At 35.8% G+C, this 23484-nt stretch overlaps 2 protein-coding genes across 2 annotated transcripts in view; one reads left to right on the forward strand and one right to left on the reverse strand.

Annotated features, from left to right (window-relative positions):
* DOCK2 (dedicator of cytokinesis 2) overlaps positions 1–23484 on the forward strand; it is a 194826-nt gene that overhangs the window by 80179 nt on the left and 91163 nt on the right. The window lies entirely within an intron of this gene.
* Positions 3800–12608, reverse strand: INSYN2B (inhibitory synaptic factor family member 2B). Its single transcript, XM_035889030.1, has 3 exons — positions 11230–12608; positions 8087–8161; positions 3800–3986 (listed from the first exon to the last, which is right to left on the reverse strand). The coding sequence occupies exons 1-3, from the start codon at positions 12606–12608 to the stop codon at positions 3800–3802; spliced, it is 1641 nt and encodes a 546-aa protein (XP_035744923.1).

Raw genomic sequence — 23484 nt, forward strand, 5'->3', positions numbered from 1 at the left:
GCATTTCTAACATTTATTTCCTACTCTGGGACCTGGTTTTAGGCATTACATAGTAATTTTCTAAATCAGAGAAAATTTTATAGCCATTAAGGTTATCTGCCAATTTCTGTTGCTTTTCCAATCTTGATGTCATAAATTGCACAGTGTGTATCTGGTATTTTTAAAATTTCCTATATGGATTAATAATTAATTACTAAAATATTTTAACAATATTAGACAGTAAACCAAAAAGCAATGTTTATATACTATGTTTTCACATAGTTTAGATTCTCCAATTATGTGTTAGTGTTACTAATTTTTAAGGTATTTTGTGTTGCTAGGATATACAGGTTTCTGTTAAATCTAAACAAAACATATAGCAACTAAGCAGTCTTACCCTCTTGCTGTGGCGTGACTGACACTTTCCCGCTGTTACCTTTTAAAATAACAAATAACCTTTTGCTCTGATGTTGTCTTTAAAACTTTTTGTAGAAAGCCTGTTGTGTGTGTGATGTGCTGTGGAGAAGACTGGATATAATAACTTCTTGCATTTAGTAGCTGTGGTTTTATTGTGAAACTACGATTATTCTTTTGTGGAAATAATTTACTTCTGGCATACTTTTAGTTTATTTTCAGTTAAATTGTTGCATATTTTTTGTTCCTGGTAGTCAGAGCTTCTGCAAGAAGAATGAGGGAGTTCTGTCTGTATTTCAGATAAGCCTTTTGCTTGGATCTTAAATATGTATCTTAGAACTCGGCTGGCTGTTGCTACTACTGCTGACTAAAAAAATCTCCTTTGTTGTAATGAAGTAGAGAACTCTAGGAGCAGCCTTCCTGAAGGATAGTGCGTTAGCAGCACTGTCATTTCATGCTTTCTTTCAAGGAAAACAGATGTCTTGAAGGAGGTGAATTTGAAAACATTGAACCGAGGGTAGGCTGAAAGACAAGTGAATGTTCTTAAACTGCAGCATATTGGGAGGTGACAGTCAGCTGGCCTAGATACATTAAGTGTTTCCCTACTGTTGTGTATGCATATGTTAAAAAGGCAATTTCATATCCATGTATGGATGATCCATACTTTACTGAATGAGAGAGAATTGAAAAACAACCAACTGAGGAATATGGAAAACAAAGGCTAACTTTGAGTGGGATTAAAAATTGTCTGCAGTTCTGAATTCCATCAAGAGCAGACATTAAAATATAAAACCTGTAACCATTTAAATCACTGTATTTTAATTTTTCAGGAATATTGATGTTTGTTCAGGTCATAAAAAAGCCTTGGAGCCTTAATTAGAACTATCTTTGGTTGGAATGTCTTAAACTAGAGTATTTCTGTTGTTGCATAGTTTTACTGACCCCAGGAATTGATTGGTGCGATGTGGTGAACCAAAATACTGTGTTTTTTAAAATTTAATCATCTGGATCCTTTGAGAATATATTGAAGGCATCGTATTCATTATGTATGCAAAACCAAAATCAGGCAGCTTAAAATGAGCTTTTTTGTGCTTATTAACAAAAGGAAAGACAGAAAGAGTGCTTTCATATGATAAATTATTGAAAATCAGTTCACTACAGAAAAAACCTCACTGGTTTTGCTAGTGTTATGTTGGTTGGTATTGCTTATTATTATGCCTTTACCACAGAGGATAGTAATCTTAAAACGTTATTTTAATACGCAAGAAACATTTATACACTAATAAATCCTTCGTTATATCAATTATAGAGACTAATGCAAAATAGGAATGCTGTTGGCGTACTAGCATAAGCAGTGCATGTATTTGAGTGTAATATAATGACATGTTCTGATGTAATCATTTAATTCTTACCTTTGTTATACCTACAAATTATTATTGAAGAGCATTTCTGTCTCACTAAAAGCATCCTTTTTGCTAGTAAAAGTTCACGTGAAGCTTTTCTTCTGAAAAGCCTCTAAAATAATAATTTTTTGCCTGTCATTTCCATACTGACTGAAGTTAACATAGAAATGTTTTTTAAAACTGTCAGTCCCTTAGAATTTTGTTAAATTAAGCCATGTCACATAGCATACTCTCTTCTAAATGAAGACTAGTTTTATCAAAAAACTTAGTTCTTCAAGACAAAATTCTTCTGTGCAAAATTTTTTAATGTGTTTTCAAACGTGTAATTAACCCTAAGAATTCGAGGAACACAGAAGTGTACAAAAAGTGTACAGAGATTTTTAACTAACATTGCACAATTAATACAATATGATTTAAAGAATAGGATTCAGGGGTTAATCTATTCAATACCCTGGCACCATTGGAACTAATTAACCAGAATTACTTCTAAGAAAAGATTTGCAGTACGTTGCACTAAACGTAAAATACATGATTTGGGCTTTCCAGTGTGCCCTTTAAACTTGCTTCAGAAAATCTTTTCCCCTCTGCCCCCCCCATATGAAAGGTGACCATGTTTTCATGAGCAAAATGATAGTATCATAAACCCTAAATGAGATTACGTTGGCATATCCTGGTCTAGCTGGTAACTCGACTATTTTTGAAGGGAAGAAATAGCTGCATTGACATCTGATAAAATCTTTTCTGCATATATGATTTCTTTATGTAATACAGATAAATTAATTAAATGTTACTTTTTTAATGAGTGGTTTTGTATCATGTGTTGACTTACTTGTATCTTAATGCCAGAAAACCACATCTTGGGATATTTTGGTATAGTGATACAGGTCTTAAATGGACAAATTGGGCAAGTGGTGTTTTGCAAGACAGTAGCTGAAGTGGTTATTCCCCTCTATTCAGTAATTGCATGATGACATCTGAGGCATTGTGTCCAGTTTTAGGCTTCCAGGTAGATGAAAGACAGCTTACTGGAAGGAGACCACCAAGATGACTGTGGCCTGCAGCACATAAGATGTGGAGAGGGGCAGTTAAAACTGGATTTGTTCAGTCTTTAGGAAGTGAAGGCTTAGGAGAGAGGTCTTATTACCTAATTGTTCTTGAATGTGTGTTTGGATAGGGTAAGATGTAATGGACACAAGTTAGAACATAGGAAATTCAGATTTGATATTAGGAAAAAATTTGGAACGGCCTGCCCCAAGAGGTTATGGATTCTTTTCTTTGGAGTTATTCAAAATTCAAATTCAGCTAATTGTACCTTGCTTGAGTAGGGGGTTAAGACTAGAATTAATGCGATATTCTCTTGGTTTATGATTCTTTGCAGAGAAGTCTATTAAATGGCTGAAACTTCTAAATGTTTTTTAAATTGAACCAATAAAAGAGCAGAGTAAAACTTAACCTGGAATTCTTTTTTTGTTGTTAAATACTAGATGACAGCAACAAAAATGTTTGTGGGGATGTGAAATAATTTTCATTGTCTCCTTTGAGGAAGGATTTGTTTGAACGACGTAGATTCCCCTGATTTTGTTCTTGACCATGTGGTTTGTTTAAAGGTCAATAAAGTTCTTTTAGTCCATGTTGCTTATAAATAGGAAATGAAGACTGAGACACCCTTAGCTTTGTCTACCATTGTTTTTTGAAGTACAGATTTCAACCTTGTTATTTTTGGAAAGTTGAAAAAAATGTCTTACAAAGCCTATGAAAGTGTCCTTGGAAAAAAATGAGAAAGCTTCCTTTTGAAAGAAACAATTTCTTTTTGAAAATAGTATCTTCAATGCATCTCTATTCAGTGAGATGATTTAAGGAAATTCAATTCTTTTAATTTTTCAGATACTCTAATTAAACATTCTTCAGCGTTGTGATTTTGTAATAGCACATTTCCAGGTGTGTGCTCTCAAACCTCTTTCTGTTCTAGTATCTTTTGAAATGTAAAAGGATCCATAAGGAAGTCAAATCCACCAGAAGCATTTTCTTTTCACCTTTTTTGTTTTTCTTCTTAACTCCTTTTTCTCGGGAGCTGGATGATCAGATGGTAGCTTCTGAGGTGAAGCTGAAGCTGGATGTTGCTCTGCATGATCCAGTGTTTTCAAAATCTGATGAAATCTTCCTTCTTGTTGCCTGAAGTCATATTCTACACTATGGAAAAATGAAGAGATGAAGTGAGAAATTCCCTCTTTGAAAACATGTGGAAAGGATGCTTACCTCATTAGAATAATTTGGCATTATTCAATATTAGAGCCTGGTTAAAACACAAGGCTGGTATAGGTTGTTGCTTTGAAAATAAATTAATCTCTTAATCTTTTCTGAGAGAAACCTTTTTCTTTATATGAGTTAAGAACTCCAGCATTGTGCCCAAAACAATAGGACAAAAATTAAGGGAGAAAAAAATGAAAATGTACTAGGGTGACCTTTCTATGCATTTTATTCACTGGTCAGATTTTGATACTGTAACCTAACTCAGTCATGTGCCTGGCATGAATTCAAAACTCTCACACGTTTAGCTTTGTTAAATGTGAATGTCTCCTGCTATGAGACCTGCTAGGACCAAAAATATATGATATTATGCAAATATGTAAGTCTTTGGGATAAGTGGTATTAGTTAGAGGAAAGTAAAATGTAACTCATTTTCTCCACTGAAACCCATAATTCTCAATGATGTCAAATGAGAGCCAAGATGTTAACTAGATAAGAGCAGATACATGCACAGAAATAAATGTAAGGTTCAAAAGAATCTATGTGGACAGTGATTAAGCAGTTTGATGCAACCAGTACAGTTAAACAAAAACAAACTGAGGAAAGAAAAAAACCAAACAAATGAAAAGATGCAGCACTGTATGTGTTTTCTTTAATTAAGCCATCTTTTCTGGGCAGGAGGGTGGGAGTTGTATCAGCTATATCTGCTGTGGATGTTTTAGCAGGTGGAGGGGAGAACAGAAAGGATCTGGTTGTATTTTCCATAATGCAAGTTCTTTGGGCAGAAAAAGGCATCATCAGAGGGATGTTGGGATGTCTCATTAAGGCCCTGAATAGAAGAAACCTGTAAAATTAGTAAATATGCATGTCGTTAAATTGTGAGTATTTGTATGTCTATAGAAATCCATAAACGTTGAATAGTACATTAAAAATAACTTGAAGCTTGTTTCCCTTATAATTAATATGGTTTGTTTTTTTAATGAAATACAGTAACTCAGCTGGCAAAAATAAAGCAATAGGATTATTCTAATTTAGAAGAACTGGAGAGGGATCTCTGGACAGGAAGCAACATGTGATAAATATAAAAGTAGTAGAAGAAAGTGATATAAATGACAAATTTGATCAGTGTCTCTTCAATTTTATCAGCTTATGGCTAAAACTGCAACTTAATACTTTTCAGTAGTCAGAGATCACGAATGCTGGAGAATGCGATATTTTGATTATAGCATGCATATGGATAGCATCTGCTCATGCTCCTTGTTTCTTCCTTTCTTCAAAGTTTCTAATTTAATGTTGGAGAGATCATCTCTAGAAGCAAGAGGTTGCTACTTGAATTTGTTTATTACACTACAAACATTTGTCTTGCAGGATCTAGATTAAAAGTGTCAAGTCATCTCACATAACCCCGCTGGATAGTTAGTAAAGCAGTAAATGAACTTACAGCTGCAATATACCTGGTCACTGTTAGACTGAAAAGCTCTTTATTACTTTTACTCTTTACTACCGGTGTAATCCACACTTGGATCGGTATGAGATGAGTATATTGTTTGACTCAGGGACTGCTTAAAATGTGCATGATAAAGACAGTTCATTGACAGTAACCCAACATTCTGCTTGTACCATGTTTGAATCACTGATGAGTTAAGTTCTTTAAGAGCAGGAAGACGGGGAACAAGATGAAACACTTGATTCTATAATTAATGACAACAGTGATTCTGTGTTAGTGGAAAAAATACCTGCATGGATCTTCTAAGCTACTTAAATCACAGGAATTGCATGGGTTTGTCTAGAGCAAAAACTGATAACAATATTAGTTACTCAGAATGCTTTTTTCATAACCACATTTTGTGGAACATCTCTGTAAAGTGAAAGCTATTATGTTTCCTTGCTGTGTCCTGTTTAGTCTCTTAAAACTAGAAACTCTTCAGAGGAACTGTAAGCCTCCAGGCACTGTTATCATTATAAATTACCCAGTGAATCAAAAAGGCACATCATTGTTTTGTTACTTTCTCCATTCTTTCCTTCAGATACTTGTGCTTGTTGCTCAGGTTCTTTCCTGTACTGAAACTATGTAAACTGAAAACACAGGGTAAGCATCATAGTTTATTTGTCTGAAGAGAGAAGGCATCCTGTGATAAAGGGTATAGTTTGTACATAAATTCTAGAGAGTGACCTTTGTTCCCATATAGTGCAATAAAAATGCACAGAGATTGTTTGGAGACAGTGACCAAGTAAAGGAAATCTGTTTTGTCTTGGATCTTCCTTTTTGTACAGATTCATCTATGCTCTTGGATAAGTTGTGTAACTTCCTAGAGTATCCAGTGGACTGCGGAGAAGATTAACAGTTTTGTCTCAGAGGAGTTGTGGTGTTTAATTTGTGACATGTCAATTAGTTTGAGATTTCATTAACAGCAGGTTAGGACATCAGTACTCGACCAAGTTGTATATTGAACAATAGATTTCAATGCTGTGTCCAACCCTGACTTACCTAACAAGATTATTAAGCTTTTTAATGAATTTGGCTCATGTAGAAAATGCGGTGTGAAAAACACTTCCATGTGGATATAGTCTATTCATTATATCCATAAAAAAATTTTAAGTCATAGTGCTTACAAACTGGCAAAGCTAATGGTCTGCCATATTCTTTGAAATAAAGGAAGTTTTCAACCTAAAAGAGAAATTTTCTTACCCTTTATTTTTGTAAAAGTAAACATCTTTAATTATTTAAAAACTCTAGAATACTAATACATATTAATATATCTTTGAAGGGATAAAAAATTTCTAGGAGATATTTCAAATCAACTTCTTAATTTTGCAGCATAATGTCTAATTTCAATATACTATCTTCACAATATGTGACTGGCAAGTTCATTTTCCACTGACCTTTTTCAAAAAAAAAACTTTAAAGCAGTACAGCACATGAAAAATGTGTTATGTATAGCAAGGAAAATGAGTGTGTGATTTAACTAATTAGTTAATCAGCTGCATAGTCCTGTTAGTAAAGTGTCCCTCACAAAAAAAGGATGCAAAAAGGCAGGATTAAAATAGTACTATTGTAATTTCTCTGCTACCTTTGGTTTGAATACATATTCCCTACCTCTCCAAATGAGGCCCAAGATATCATATGTAAATTTTGACAATGCATTCATCTTCCTTGTCATTCTTTTAAGTCTGCAGGGTATGGCAGTACTGGCAAGGATCTAAAATGGCGAACTGTGAGCTCCAGCTCTGGCTATGCTGCGTTTGTGCGATACGTTGCTTAATATTCTATGAAGAGCCCAATGAATCTTACAGAATCAAATAACTGAAGATGTGTGTGTTCTGCCTCATAACTGAGGCTGCAGAGATTAGATAATGTGTTGATAAATTGGTGGAAGCCCTGTAAAATCCCTTGCTGAGTGGACAAGCTACCTGTGCAATATAACCAAGACTTTGTACCTGCTAGCTTTTTGGTTAATGGCTGGCAAGCATTTGAAACATGTATAGCTTCCTGAACCCAGTGCTACAAAGTTTTCTGGTCATAAGAGTTTAACATAAACTTCAGTTTAAATTTGGCGTAGCTTACACTCAAATTGCAGTCCCACATAATAATATAAACGTTTACTGAAATGAGAACTGTGGGAGCCTTGTTGTTGTTTTGCACATAAACATGAACTGTAGCTATAGCTTACTGGCGTTTGGAGAATTGAGTGTTTATCTTTTCCAAGAGCTAATTTATTACAGAAGTCCTGGCTTTAAAAATGTAACACGCAAAGGGAATTTCATCATCAGAAATGGCATCAAAGGTTTTCAAAGCATGCTAGTAACAATAATGCTCTGAAACAGTAGTGGAAATCTTCTCTTTGAATTCTCAGAAGTCCAGTACCTCTTTCAGGTAACAGCAATATGAATTGTTTTCTACTTGGGAAAACAAACAAACCACCTCACACATACCACTTGGTCTTTTGTTAAAAACAGGATTTTATAGCTGTGAGCAAAACATTGTGTTGTTCGTTTGTGAAAGATATGCGGACAATACAAAATTATGTGAAGGAGTGAAGTACCTGTAAATGATACATGCGGTGTTCTGACAGGTGCTGCAGTTGTTGAGGTCTTGACCAGTGTGATAGAAGTTGCGCCTGTAAGAGACAGTCATGTGCATTTATAGATACATTAGCAGATCTCTGAATCTTTCATGAATAAAAGTAATTCTGTTCACCAATTCTATTATCCTTACTAAAAGTTCTAGTGTCAAATTCGAAATAAGAAGGTTGCTTTAAAAAACCCAAACCCCATGTTGATTTATGGTTTTGTCTTGCATCTTTCCCACCTTATGCTGTTAAGATTATGTTTGTTGGTTCTTGCATGAAAACTCATTATGAGAACACTTGGGCATGGGACTGCTTCTTATAAACACACTTTCAAGTATTTGAATATCTGTGCTTTTGGTGAATCAATCTATCTGATCACTACCCTTATGCTTTGCATTCTTGCCCCTTTTCATGTTTTCTCACTGGAGTATAAACAAGTCGCATTTTTACTGCTGATAGTATACAAATGTGGAGTGTTGAGAAAACAAGGCAAGTGACTTTCATACTTAACACCAACTAGAGTTGAATTATTTTTATGATAGAGATCTGCATTAGAAACAGTTTGAGGTTGGTGGCTCATTACATCTGAAGGATGCATAGCACTCATTTAATGAGTTTTATTTGATTAGAGGAGTTAAGTTGGTATCAAAAAAATTTTCTGATTGCTTTTGGAATGAAAGTAGGGGTTCTTCACATGTGTTGTTGTGCTGCCTCCGCAAGTACTTGGCAAGTACTCCGCAAGTAAAACTTCAGTTTTACTGTGAGATGATTCTAGCAAGATGGATTGAAGCTTATAATTGAATCTCAGTGTGGAACTTCAAGATATATGGCAAAATTTTTGGGTTTGACCCTGTGGTAACTGAACAGAAATGGACTATAAATATTGCTGAATAATCTGACTGTGCTTCACTGCAAGTTACTCTTTGTAATGGTCAGATTTGCAAGCACAACTGAATTTTATCCACTCTGTCATACATAAGAACTACATGCAGGGGAGAAGGACTGGGCATTTTTTTTCTGTAACTTCGTAAAGAACCATAGTTGGGTGGTAGTTGTATGAAATATACTATAGGCAAGTGATTGCTTAAGCTTTATGCATACTTAGAATCCGCTGTGTCCCCCTCTTGCCGCCCCCCCCCCCCCCCCCCGGCTCTGCCTTCGAAATCAAACTTTTGGGTTTTGTTGTTTTATAAATGTTTTTGCATTTTTTTTATCAGTATGTCTGCATGGATTTTTGTCTGTTGTGTCTAGGCTATTAGAAAGTCAGTACTAGAAAATCATATGGGCTTTTGGGATAGAAAAAATGAGCAAGAACAATCCTCTGAGACAGGATAGTTGGAGTGGAATTATATGGGAAAAATGTTACATGGAATAAAAACTTATGCAGGCATGGTGGAAACTAGCAGAAGTATTTTCAGGCTAACAGCCAGATAGACATTACTGGTTAATGTTTCCAGATAAAAAAGGTAATTTGTACAGAGTAAAATTGCATGTTAACTTGATTTACATTATTTTAATTACTTAAATAAGTGTAAATTCATATTTGGAGTGTGAGTTGGAAAATTATTCATCAAAAATGCAAGAAGGTAGTTTCAATTCACAGATAAAATACTTTGAGAAAGAAAGAATTCTTCAAAATAGATTTACTTCAGAAGAAAATTGGGGCATAGGAAGTTGTGGCTTCAGTTAGTTGTATCCTGACAGTTTTTGCACAGCTCCACAAACCTTTTCTGACCACATGGGAACAAGTGCAAAGACCTAGTGCTGAGTCACATGGGCACGCCAGTGTCCTGTGCTATTTTTGTGCAGTTGAACCTACACAAAAATCTCAATGCAGCCTTCTTTTGGTGATGTTAGCAGAGTTTGTGGAAATGTGGAAGGTATCAGACTTATTCCTTAACTGTAGTCAGTAAATACCATTGATACACATGTTCTGATTTTAAAATTAAGGTTGCAGTTTAACACACAAACCAGTTGTGCATAAATTACTATTCTAGATGCCTAAGCTAGCTGCGCTAAGTATAAAAGTAGATGTATGATAACATAGACTTAATGTTTTATCTTAAAAAAAAAAAGTAAAATGGAACTTTTAGACACACAAACCAGTTGTGCATAAATTACTATTCTAGATGCCTAGCTAGCTGCGCTAAGTATAAAAGTTAGATGTATGATAACATAGACTTAATGTTTTATCTTAAAAAAAAAAAGTAAAATGGAACTTTTAGTCTCTTGACACTTCAAAAGATTTATTTGTGGGGTTTTCGAAGACAAAAATTATTTTATGTGTATACTACATTATCATAAAACAGAACTTTAAAATGTATCCTAGATACATTTACTGTAAGTAGGTGCTGCTGTTAATGGTTTGGAAAGCGTTATTATGATATTGTAAAACCTTTTTTGAGCACAGAAATATTTAAAGCTCTGTTTTAACCTTGTCCTACAAAGGTGTCCAATCCTCAGACATCAGTTGCATTTACAGTATTATTATTTATAATGCATAAATGAGTTGCATGCATAAGTTACATAAATAATGCTTGTAGCCTTGGCTAATAGTCACTGTGAGAGCATACTAAAAATAAATATATTCTTATGGTAGTGCAGAAAGCAGTCATTCTAAAATCTGAGATTCTGAAGTGAGTTCTTGCTAACCATCTTCACATGCTGTATGTTCACAGTTTTAATCCCTTTTAAGCACCTACCTTCCCTTCCCAGGAAATCTTCCTAACACATTGAAGCTCTCGAAGTTTACCTGGCATTGTGCCTTTTCCTGTTCTTAAGGCATTCCCTTTAAGCAGCTATGTTTGTGATATCATGAAATGTAACGAGCGGTGTGGTCCCCATGCTTTAGCCAGTAATACTTTTGCTTGCGTATGAAGGCAGCACGTTTTTGCTGATATAAACTGTTCCAGCAATAGGACTGCTTTGGCACTAAATGAATGTCTGACCTTGCTACTAAGAGCATAAGAACAGGGAATAAGATACCGTTTTTGCAAACTCATCTTTAAATATCACAGTAAAGATTTTTTTTTTTTTGTTTCAGTAGCAAAGTTTAAAATAATGCTAACATCTACTTCACACTTCTGATGAATTACTAATATTAAAATGCACCGTACCCTTCACTGAGGGCTCTGGATTTTTCCAGGTCTTGGATTACATTCAAAAGGACTTTAATCTTCTCCTGGTTCAACTGCAAGGATTCCTCTACAGACTGCAGCCTGCCTTGTAGGGCACAGAGTTCGCCATGTGCCAAATGAATTTGATTTATTTCGCTAATCTCTTTGTTGGTTTGTGGTTTTATTTCATTCCTTGGCAGATAAGACTTTATGTGAAATCCTTCTAAACAGCTGTTACACTGGGAAACATCTGACTGCGTACAATTTTTCTCGATTTCAGTATTACATGTCAGAATAGATTTTGATGCGTTACTGCTGGTCAATGACAATATTGTGTGATCATCATTTGTTAATGTCACACAGCTGGAATCTGGTCTGTGCTCTCCTGCCTCTTGACAGTCTCTGAGGAAACAAGGAGATGAACTGTGATTTGATGGAGGTGATAATGGAGTAGTTTCCTTACTGCTTGCCTCTTTGCTGGCTGCAAGCGACTCAGAATCACTTTTATCTGCTTCCCAAGAGTCAGGATGAGGATTACATTCATTGCAGTTAGTAGAATTGTTTAGGCAAGGATATGCTTTTTCAGAATTAGATGACAGCATGCCATTTTTGTTGTTTTCATTGCTATTTATGACAGTAGAAGAATGCAGTGAATTACTTAAATTCATGGTTGTGTCTGCATCCATGGAAACATTGCTGTCTTGTTGAAAACTCACATGTATGTATTCAGGCACCTGTGTAGAAACGGTTGTCTTCTCTGATACCGAGAAATCGTCTGTGTGGATAGGTCCATTGCTTTGTGCTTTTGATGGTCTTTGACTTAATTGACCGTCCACCTCACTATTCCGAAATCCATCTTCCACATGATTAGTTATTCTTAAGTAACAGAGATCTGAAGACATAATGTCTTGTTCAGAAAGATTGCCATTTACTTGGACAGAATTTGCAGGCTCAGTTGGCATTTCTGTTAATGATTTGCTTACTGTCAGCTTTTTCTTTTTAAAAACCGGGAAGTTTTTCCTGAGGCTAGGAGATGTTTGAATGGCAATATTCCGAAGCCCCTTCTGAGCCCTTGGACAAGATGGAGATTGGTGTAGCAAAAAAGTGTGATCCCTAAATATTTCTGTTTTTCCAGTTGCGAATGCAATATCTTGGGCAGGATTAGTATCCAGTTCTGTCTTTGTATTCACACCATCATCCTTGAATCGAACCTGCTGAGACTTGGTCCTGCGGTGCTGTGGCTGTCTCATAAAATCAGCCGAATCCAGACTGTTCCTTTTCAATAGCACTGGGCGCATTTTCATGTTTTGCTGGGCCATTGAATCGCAATTTAAAGTCTGTAAGTAACGTGTTTCTTTGCGACCCATTTCATTTGTCATTTGAACTGTATATTAAGATTGCTCCTAAGATACAGATGAATACCTTACTCCTGAAGAAGCTAAGCTTTTCATTCTCCTTGTTGTTCTTATGTATACTTTTAGCTGACATGCTCTCTTTAGGGATGCTCTTTCAAATTTAATTGCTAATTAGACAAAACACTAAGGTCAAGAAATTAAATATCAAATTCAAGGAAAGATTTTCTTGTAGCTAGGGAATGCAGAAATCCTTGTCTTCTGAAGCTAACATGATCTTCATATTACAAAATTGCATCAGGCCATTATGCTTACAGTTAACTAATTTAAAGGTAAGGTTAAGTCTATGGCTTTCCTGATGGCTCTTATTTGACAGTCAGCTCTCCATTAGTGATCCAGCTTTTTTTTATGGTGGTCCAGTCACATGTGTTTTATTTGTATGTTGTCTAAATAACAAGTGTAATAACTTTTGGGGGTGTTTTCATTTCTTATGCATAGTTTTACTGATGGAATATATCCATTAACACCGAACTGAATTGTTTTCTTTAGAGAGAGTTTGTCGTCTTCAGCCATCTTTTTAACGTTGCAAATGAAACTAATCTTCCCAAACAGTTAAGCAAAATGTAACCACTTCTGACCAGGCAAAAATACAGCATCTAGTGGGTTTCAGTGAGAGAAGTTGTTGATGTACAGTTGTTAGTTCATTTCATGCAAATACAAGGCCAATCATATCCAAGGGCTTGTTTCATTTGGGGAAGTTCTGTAACTACTTTGGCATCAGAAGAGTGGTCCAGACCGAATGACCAGGAAATGCAGAATAAGAGGAAATGTTTCCTGAAAGTAGAAAGACAACAGTGGTAGATGAGCAAACTGCCAAACACTGTAATTTTCTTCTGCTGTCTCCTAATAACTTTTAATCTCCAGTGGTTTTGTAACTTTGGCAGTGAGATACTTGTATAGAAACTAAATAAGTGTTTTAGAGTTTTAAAGTGCCTAAAGTTTTCTTCATCTGAAACACAAAACACCAAAAATAGATAAGAAATATTCAGAGTAATATATTTCTCTTTGTGATCAGTACTCATGTGCAGGCCTGAACCTGGTCCCAAATATAGATCTTCAAACTTGAATCTTCAGATTTGAAAATGGGTATTAAATCTATTGTTAGGGATGAAATATCAAAAAACTGAGCAATACAAATATGAGTGCTTTAATTTGGAGACAAGTTGAGGTTCGAACAAAACTTGGATTGTTTTTTCTTGTTTTTTTAAGAGTTGCTCATTTTGAGGTGTTCAGATTTGAGTACAACTCTTGGTCAAGGAAAAGTAAATTTATTTTAAGATATGATTATCCGTTTCCATTAAAATATGGAAGCAGAACCTTGTATAGGGAGATGAAATCTCTTTCCCATGCAGTATCAATTAATTGGGAATCAAGACTGAAATTGGCTGCATATATGGGTAGTGGTTTGTCATGTTTGTCCAGAGCTCATAATGAAAAAGCAGTTAGGACAATAATATAGTCATAACGATGCTGTACTACATTGGGAAGACTGGAGGAAAGTAAGAGAACATACCTTATTATGGAGCCAGCTACTATCAAAATTTTTACTTGCAAGTATTTTAGTCTTTTTCAGGTCTGTAAGCACTGATCTTTTTTTGTACCCCAAAAAATAAAGCTTCAACCCATTTGTCACATCTGGCACTTCAGTTATGAGAATGTTTGCCGCAGAGACATTCTATTCATAGGTTAAGGTGTAACGAGCATTGACCACTTTCAAGTTCTCTGTATTTATTCTATATAAACAGTACTATTAGTGAAATTTGAAGTGCTAATGCATTGTCATTCCAAATGCAGATTATGGATGCATCCATTACACTGAGTACCAGGATGGGTTGTCCATAATTTGTGCTCAAGTGTACACCTGGATGATTCCTTTAAGCTAGGCAGTCGCCCCCAGGCTGTTTAATGGTACGTTTTACCCATTGAAGAGTTGTGCAGTGTATTGTTTCCTCTTTCCTGGGATATGAACCCGTGTGCTATGATGTGTTGACTGGTGGCACAATAGGGTATGGCAAAGACACGTAACTATGCATTGCTAATGAACATGTGATGTCCTAGAGCTGCAGTAGGAAAATATAAAGGCAGTAAAAGTGAAAATGAAGTCTTGCACTTCACCCATGTGAGTAGGCAGCTTCACATATGACTAGCTAAGGCTTAGGCTAAGACTAGCTTAGCTTAGGCTAAGACTAATCTTGTTGCTTCAATATTTTTATGTCAAAATGTAAGTGACTTTGATAGAATTTTGTTGACAACCTTTCTGCTACAAATTTACTTTTGTTATGGCTTCCTCAGATAGGACGTATAGGGGAGTGTACGCTATATATAACTTGTTCAAATTAAGAACATATAAATTCTATCTTTTTTAGCCAGGACTTCTCACTCCAGGTTTCTACGGTATTAAGGGTGGTTTTGCTGTTTCTTACCCAAATAATCTGTGTGATGGACTTCCTCACAAATGTGGATTCTCCTACCCAAATCATTCCAGAATAGTTTGAGCCAAAATTCAGTATATGCAATGAATAGTGGTGGACTAGTAGCAAATTTTAAGTCCTGAATTTCAAAACCCACTCATGAGATGTACCTGTATGTAAAATATCTTTCCTATATTTTTAGTAACATGAAAATCTGAAACCAGATGCTGCAATAGAATACAGTAGGGGTAACATGAGAAATTTATGCAAAGTGTGGGAAATAGTCTATGGGATTTTTAATAATCCAACGTAGTTTGCTTTTAGGATTACAGTGATTTTTAAGACTGGGGCTAAATTCCTCAGCATAGTGCTAATTTGCTATTAATCTTGTTCCCTGTTAATTCACTGGTGGTTTCATTAGCCTTACTCCTTCCAATATCTTAGTGTACCTTTTATTTAAGCATTGCACAGACTTTACCATATTTAATTTACAAGAATTGGTGAGATGGGTGCAGTGGGAACGATCTTGTTACAGAAGATAGCAAACTGTTAAGTAGTTACCTCATGTAACACTTGGGCAATGTAATATAATTTAAGTGAAGTAATGATGTGATATTATTCTATTATTAAGTTTTAGAAGAAAATGAGTGTTGGATGATTTCACTGCAGAGAGAAATGTTGTGTAAGATATCGAGGAAATAAATATGTACATTAATACCAAATTTTGCTTTCATGATAGGCTAGCATTAAGTTGCTTGTCACTATACTGCTTGTTCACTGGAAACAAGTATACACAATAAACAAGTCAAACAGTTTCTGCAAATAAAGTTCCAGTGCCAGGTTCTGAATTCTCATATCATCCACTAATTACTGGAGGCTTTTTACAGTTTTGTTTGAGAATTTATCCAAATATTGCAGTAGCACTCTCCACTTCCCATCACAGCTGCTGTGCTCCAGGCAGATGGACTACTTTAAAAGTGATACTTGCCCAATTAAATTCAGAAAGAAGCTTTAGAAATCTAATCCTTTGTGTTTTAAATACAACTCAAAAGCCCTTAAGGGTTTTAGGAGAGCTCTCTACTTTGGCTACAGAGGCATGTGAGCTAGACTCTTGCATTCTTAATTTGCAAATTGCTAATGTAATTCTGTGTGGTTTTTAGCTACCTTGGTACTCACTGGTCAGCGGTTCATATGAATTGTTGTAATAAAAGCTTTGATGCCCTTATTTATATTAAATCAAGCTGAGATAAAAATTGTATAGATAGGAATGCTCAAATATTTGGATTGAAACCCCAAACTAGTGAATTTCAGTGAGTTATAGCTGTCTGTGTTTAGAATTACAAATTGGTGTAACATTGCCAATCACTAAGTTGAAATAACATTTTCCCTTGCCCAGAATATATTTCCTCATTCTTTTCTCGCACAGCAATTTACAGGTCTGGTTTTGCTTGTTATTTCACACTGACTGAAGTATGAAAAATTCTAAGGATCTATTTTATAGAAATTGTTTCAATGTATTAATTTTACTTACATTGCTCATAACAAAAAGCCTATGTCAGTTTTAAAGTTGTCTTGTAATAACAACAAGAGTTTTAGTAGGAGAAATTTACTGGGTTTTGTTGTCTGCCAGGGTTCCATGACCTTGCATCCAGTTATCCAGCCTCTTCCTCTCCATCCCTTCCCTGGGCAGCTGCTCATCAGTCCTGAGGAAATGCCTTGTGCCTTGGTTGCTTTGCTTCATTAGCACTGTGGATTTGTTCCAGTCTCTTCATTCACTGGTTGCTGAAGCAAGTGGCCTTATTAGGTGCTTGGTAGTTAAAGTTATTTTTAAATGGTGCATATTTCATGCTCCTCTTTTCAATGTTTTGAGTATGTGAATCTGACTGATAGATAGCATTGCGTTTTTTTAATGCTTGGTTTATGCTGTTAAAGTCAGTCTTTATTTTTAAAATTTCTGCATGCTTTGCATTGCCTTGTGAATTGCCTGGAAAAGACTAAGGTGCAAAGCCTTCTATCTGAAACAGCAATGGAACTGGTTTTCCAACATCAAGATTGTGTTTTTGAGTTCTTAGAAATGCGCACACAGTTTTGCTAGCCAGCCAGGCAGAGGAAACTTGACCACAAGAGACAGTTGTATTTTTTATAATTATTCTTCCATCTTTCCTGCCTCTGCCTTCCTGACTTCTGGAAGAGTGTCAAACACATTTTTTGGCTCATATTTCAGTTTAATGGCTGAAGCTGTGGGTGGAGGTGTGCAGCTGGTAAGGATAAGTGGAGACTATGGGAAACTGTATGAAGTAAAAAAGCATGTAGCAAAGGGAAGTAGGGATTTTGGAAGAGTGCTCATGTGAGTGTGGTGGTTCTGGGGGTATTCTGCAGTTTGTGGAAAAAGTTGAATATTTGACATGGTTTTCAAACTCATTCAGTTGCAGTTTGATACCTTAATTTTCCATTTTACTAGTTAGCTCCAAAAAAAAAAGTGTTCTTCCTTGTAGTGAAAGTGTGACATCTATTTGTAGTATTTTGCTTTTCTTTTATGTGTGTATTAAAGCCAGTATTTCTTGAAAAGCAAGTTTGGAGATACCTTCTTCAAAAAATAAACGAAGTCACTAGGCTAAAAGTGTTTTGTGAGGGCTTTCAACAGGAGGATGATTAGTGTAATATACCGTGTTGTACTTTTGAAAATCAGGACTTTAAAATTCTTGATTCATTCTCTATTTTTGCCACTGCCAGTTGATCTATCTACCAAAGATTAAACAGCATTATAGATAGAATGATAGCTGACAGAGCTGTAATAACTGTAAGATAATATATTCAGACAGAGGAGGTTTATCTTGTGTCTGATTTGTGGTTTATCCTGTATAATATAGATTTTCTATGATACTCAGCTAGATGGACATTTTCATTTTAAAGAGCCATCTTGATTTATTTAATTAGGGTTTGTGTTTGATAATAAGCTGTTTCCTAGGTGGAAGAATAATGGTCTTCAGTTTCTAAGAAATTTATGTGACTGTCACTTTCCCTTCATGTTGCAAATCTCTCTGATATTCCTAAGCTGTTGGCAGGCCAAGAGGCTGCATGTGTTGCAGCCATTCTGAACTGCGTGCTTGTTAATGGCTGGATGACAGACTAAACACTGCAGAGGACTCATTCCGTATACAGGTTTGGCCCTGCCTTTCAAAAAGAAAAATCAGTGTCTGAAATAAAACTTTTTGATTAGCTAGTCTGAATTCATGCTTTAAGTGCATTGGTTTGGTTGTCAGTGTCTTCATGTTCATTTCTATTTCTGTTGGGAAGTTTGACAATAGGTGTTGGCCAAGCTGATTAATTTGGCCAAATCTACTTTTTCTAAAACTCATGCTGTTTTTTTTTCCTCAAAATAATGAGAGGTGTTGAGGATACGTTTAGAGCTGCTTCTGAAATTCCTGCAGACTAAAGTGGAACATACATCACCAGGTAGCATGAAGAGCTAGAGGTGGATTTAAAACTGCTGGAACCGGATGATGCTGAAATTTTTTTTTCTTTCCCCTTTTACTGCCTTTTTGTCACAATGATGCAACCTTAGCTGAACTGCATTGGGTTCCCCTCGTCCCCAAGCCGAAATGTAAACAATAGTTTGAGTTGACTCTATATTCTACCTCCATCCATAGACCTAAGCCAAGTTCAGATGCTTTGCCTTCTTTCTTCTTTTCAGTGCAGCACAAGTTTTAAAACATGCATGTTGGCAAAAAATATGATGAGATAGATTTTTCTTTTGAGATGTAAAACTTAGAGCTGGGATGAAAAATACTCTATCCAGCATGGTAGCAATCTTTAAAATCTAAAAGTATAAAGCAATTTAATAATTTAGTGGTTCTGTAACTGTCAGAATTCTTAATGTTATTATCCACAGTTTTCTTTGTTCAGTATTCTCTCAAAGGTAACATCTAAAGCAACAATCACAGTAAGTCATTCTAGGACAGATTACAATGAACATCTTACATTTTTATAACCTAGGGAACCTCAGTGGAGTTCAGTCCTATTTTCTGCAACCTTCTAGGTTCAGTAAGGCCAGAAAGGAATTAATCACAGGCTGGTAGACTGCAGAATGGTTTTAATAGTTTTGCCTTTAATTTAAGGTAACCTTCATGTTTATAGCAGGCTCTTGTATGTAGCATCAGGTTATTGGGGGATTTTGAGAGTCTGGAGTAGAATGATAATAGAATAGCATTGTATAAGCATCTTGTAGCATTCTCTTGATGTGAATACCCTTAAAGATAGAATAAATATGGCTCATACTTCATTGAAAACTTCCTACCCTTTTGGATCATGGAAGCATTCCTATCTTTAGGATGAGAAGAACTCTCATCCTAAAATGTCTGTTGAGTATTTTTGACACATTATTCATTTTCACTATTGAATTAATCAGTGACAGATTATTTATTTTTTTTTTAAATGCAGTTTGTAAACTTACCAGTACATACTGTAGGTTCATATTTTGGGGAAAAATAAAAGATGTTTTCATTTTATGAGGGGGAAAAAAGATCAAATTGCTTCTGAATTCCTCTGCATATTTTCCTGCATTATCTCAGGTTGCAGGAGGTTTTCCATAGACTTATTTTGGGTTGGAGCTGGATTTGGATATTTGTCAGTATCAGATAGCAAGAACAGTTGAGATGTTATTCTGTCGGAACCTTTCCACACCTAGTTACATGTTTTTACAGCATCTGTAGCATGGTTCTGCTCGACTCATTTAATGATTGTTCTGACAATTCCCTAGGCTTCCCGTCTGAACTTGCAATGGAACATTTCCAGAATATGGAGTTCCTGTGTGTGCTCAAATGTGCCCTGCTACAGTGGTTTTGGTAATGCAGGGTGAACCTTGCTTAAGCACCTAAAAAATGAGGACCGAAGAAGAAGGCATGAACTTTTTTACAAATCCTACTAGCAGGCTTTGTGAACCACCTCAAGGTGGGATCAAGGTGAATGGAGAGGAGGATCTAGCACAGATAGTAGTGCAGGGTAGGATGTAAGCTTCTGACTTCAGAAAGGGAACATTTCAGTGATGGAAGGGATTATAGGATTTTATCTCTGAGTAATATTACAGAAAGATTTGAAAATTACTTCAGGTTGGTGAGACTGGGTAGAGGAGATGCTGTGATATTTACTGCATCAGAAAAATGGACTTAGCTAAGCAAGTTTTAGGAATGAAAATTGAGTGTGGCTTGGCGGTACTTTGAGATGATGCAATGCCATTTCACATGAAGTGCTGAAGATGCACTGAAGGATAAAATCATGATAATCTTATTTCTGAATATATTTTTCAGAACTATGGTACTTGAAATTCCTTTATTCTACTCTAATAAAAATAAAAATTCAACCATTTCCTTTGATGAGATGATACATTCCATTGGCTGTTTCAGAACAAAAGGCTTTATGGATTAGAAAACATTTCTATCTCAGAATTTCTTTGGGATCATATATTGGACATTGTTAATACAAGGTTTACTGTCAGGAGATAAGATATAAAACATACTTTTCTCTAAAGTGAATAAATTCAGTTGTATACATATAGTACACAAGTTGGATTCTTTTTGTTTTCAGTGTTAGTTTGCAAACACAAGTGTACTTAAAACTCAGATTTTCTCTTGAAGAAATGCTTGAGTGCTTACAGGGAGATGGAAGTTATCTAATGTGACAGGTTGGTGAGTTGGAAAGTGTCCAAATAGCTGGTTCATAACATACAATTTCAGTATTCTTTCTCCTATAAATCTGGTATTCTACTGTTTTCTTGGTAGTTGAAAAAATAATGGGAAGTACTTGATGTTTGTGTAAAAGTATGCATACATATTTCACCTTGGATTATTGTAAATTTATATCCAGGCTTTATAAAATGTTAACGTATCTGTACCTACATGTAGATATTGTTATGTAAGTAGCTTGTTCACAGGCAGGTATCCCCATCTGTGTGTGTAGGAGAGAGTGCACGCTGCTTTGCAGGCCTTTGGTGCTTGACTACAGATGTTCAGGAAACTTGCCTTTGAATGTTCTCATTGTCTAGTTATAACAACGGTGCGTGGTATAACAACTTAACGATATTTTTCCTGAGTAGCAAACTTAACAGCTACATTTACATGATCCTGTGGTGACAGTTTGCCACTCCCCACCACCTTTTTTTCTGTGTGTCTTTGTTGAGAAGACTGCTATAGGCAATTTATGCCATGCATCGAATATGCGGGTTTTGGCACCTTTGTTCTGCTACCCCTACCTTACCTGACACTTCTGAGCTCTGGATATTCTTCAGATGTCAGCTGCTCATATATTAACAAAAGATCATTCTCCATATATTGGGCGTAAGGGGTGAAAAAGGGGGAGTTACTTAATTTTTTTTTTCTTCCTGCTAGTCCCTTATCCTCCTTGACATTTCAGTCCTATTTCATAGCGTATGTTGTGTTTTCCACTAGAGTATCAACAATAGCTGAAAGTGGCAACATCTGACAACCTCATGTGTTTATTGTCTCAATTTTGGGGCTTGTTCACTCAAAATCTTAGTGCAGGTGAGGAAAAAGATCGAAAGTGTGTTTTTACTCCCTTGGAATTCCAGAAGGTGAACCCTCTTTTCATAATATACATGCTGAGTTTGTTCTTCCTTTACAGTGTTTACCTCTCCTGTTTATTTCTGAGCACGGGTAGTCTGTGTCTTTTCTAGACAGACGATGAAGAGGCCAAAACTATCTGCAGTGTCTCATGGTGATTCGGTAACAAAGTCCCTTCCCATCATCCCACAGGATCTTGTTTGCTATTCTCAGAACAACAAAATTTGGACTTTGTTGTTATGGCACAGAAGCAATTTCAATACAGAATTCACTTTACGTTTTGGCCCACGCTAATATTTTCAGGAATTCTTTCAATATGGGTGTCTTGTGTTGTGCACAGATCTGTAGTATTCTTTACATTCATGTGTTGGCTGTAACATGCATTGATAACTTTCACCTTTTAAAATGCATCACTGTGTAATTAAGTAAGTATCCAACTGAAGCCAACACCTGCACAGAGAGGGATAAACAGTAAGGGCCCAGACTGCGGTTGTGAAATATTTCCATTTGTTTTAACTTTGAGAATGTATTATTTGAATTTGAATTCCATTGCATACAGAGAAAAGATATCTTTAGTTTCAATTATACTGATTCAGAAAATAAAAACCATTTATTACTTTATTGGAATTATTTTATCTCCCTATACATAAATCTCATTTTAGGAAAAAGAAACATGATCTCTGCCTAGACTTTCATACACTGAATATGATTCTTCTGCCTTCATTTGTGAGCTGCAGAACTCTTCAATTTGAATGTATATGCTCCTCTCAAACTGAAATTCAAACACTAGCAAAATGGTATTGCATGCTTTGTTACGTTTCAGTCATTAATGAGGGGTTACCAGGATGATTGCGTGCCCTTGAGAAAGATATCCATGCAGTGTGCTGGAAGACTTTATGTAACAGGAAAAATTTTGCCATCTTCTCTAACCACGGTCTCAAGTTTTACAAAATGCTACTGTTTTCATTGCTCTACTTCTGGATTTTGAAAATCTCATAATAAAATCCATGTGTTTTCCTACCATGAGTATATATGGGGAATGCCTAGTACCATAACACCATCTGCCCCAAGTTGTGTAATTTTTCATTGTGTGTATTTATGAATAATTGATTGTCAATATAACATATTGCTTGATTATTGAAGACAATTTTGCTTTTTCTAAATAGGCTGTTTAGTACAGCAGTGCGCTGTAGGTGGGAATATGGGAATTTTGGATAAAGTCCTAATACTAGACACTGTAATTTCAATTTAAAATATGTGTGCTAGTGCATTAACAGTGCAGTTTAAGCCTGGCTGAGAGGTATAGCATTGTGTCTCCCTGCAGAGCTCCCAGCTGACCTGAGAGTAACATGTGTAGGTCAGAATAGGCTGCCAATGAACCTGTTGAGAATATGACTAGGATGTCTGTGATTTGTCTTCTCATGTCCAGTGAGAAGGCCCAGAGGATACTAGGGGCAAAGAGAGTCCAGCGTTAGGCCTGTCTGGACAACGGGGGGAAAATAAATGTTGTCTTTGTGACTCTGCTATTATTCTTCCTTGATAAAATGGATGTGCAAAATATAAGTACAGTGAGCATTGTTATTAAAAAAGGAGTACTGTGTCTTTTCTGTATAGGCTCATATACTTTAATTTTCTGAGCAGATTTGTTCTGAATTCCTCAAGCAAGAACTTACTGTATTAGGTGTTTTTAAAAGTATAGCTATATTTACTTTGTATCCGTGCATGTTTTAGTATTTGATGGGGTGTTTCTTCTGTTCCTGTCCATTTGGAGGGTGCCTCATACATTTTTCATATTAGACTTGTTGGGTGAATATGAAAGGAAGACTTTGGGGGTATTACTGCTCTTGTACATTAAGA

The sequence above is a fragment of the Egretta garzetta genome, unplaced genomic scaffold (assembly GCF_000687185.1).
Source record: "Egretta garzetta isolate BGI_Z169 unplaced genomic scaffold, ASM68718v1 scaffold60, whole genome shotgun sequence".
In the NCBI taxonomy this organism is placed as follows: Eukaryota; Metazoa; Chordata; class Aves; order Pelecaniformes; family Ardeidae; genus Egretta; species Egretta garzetta.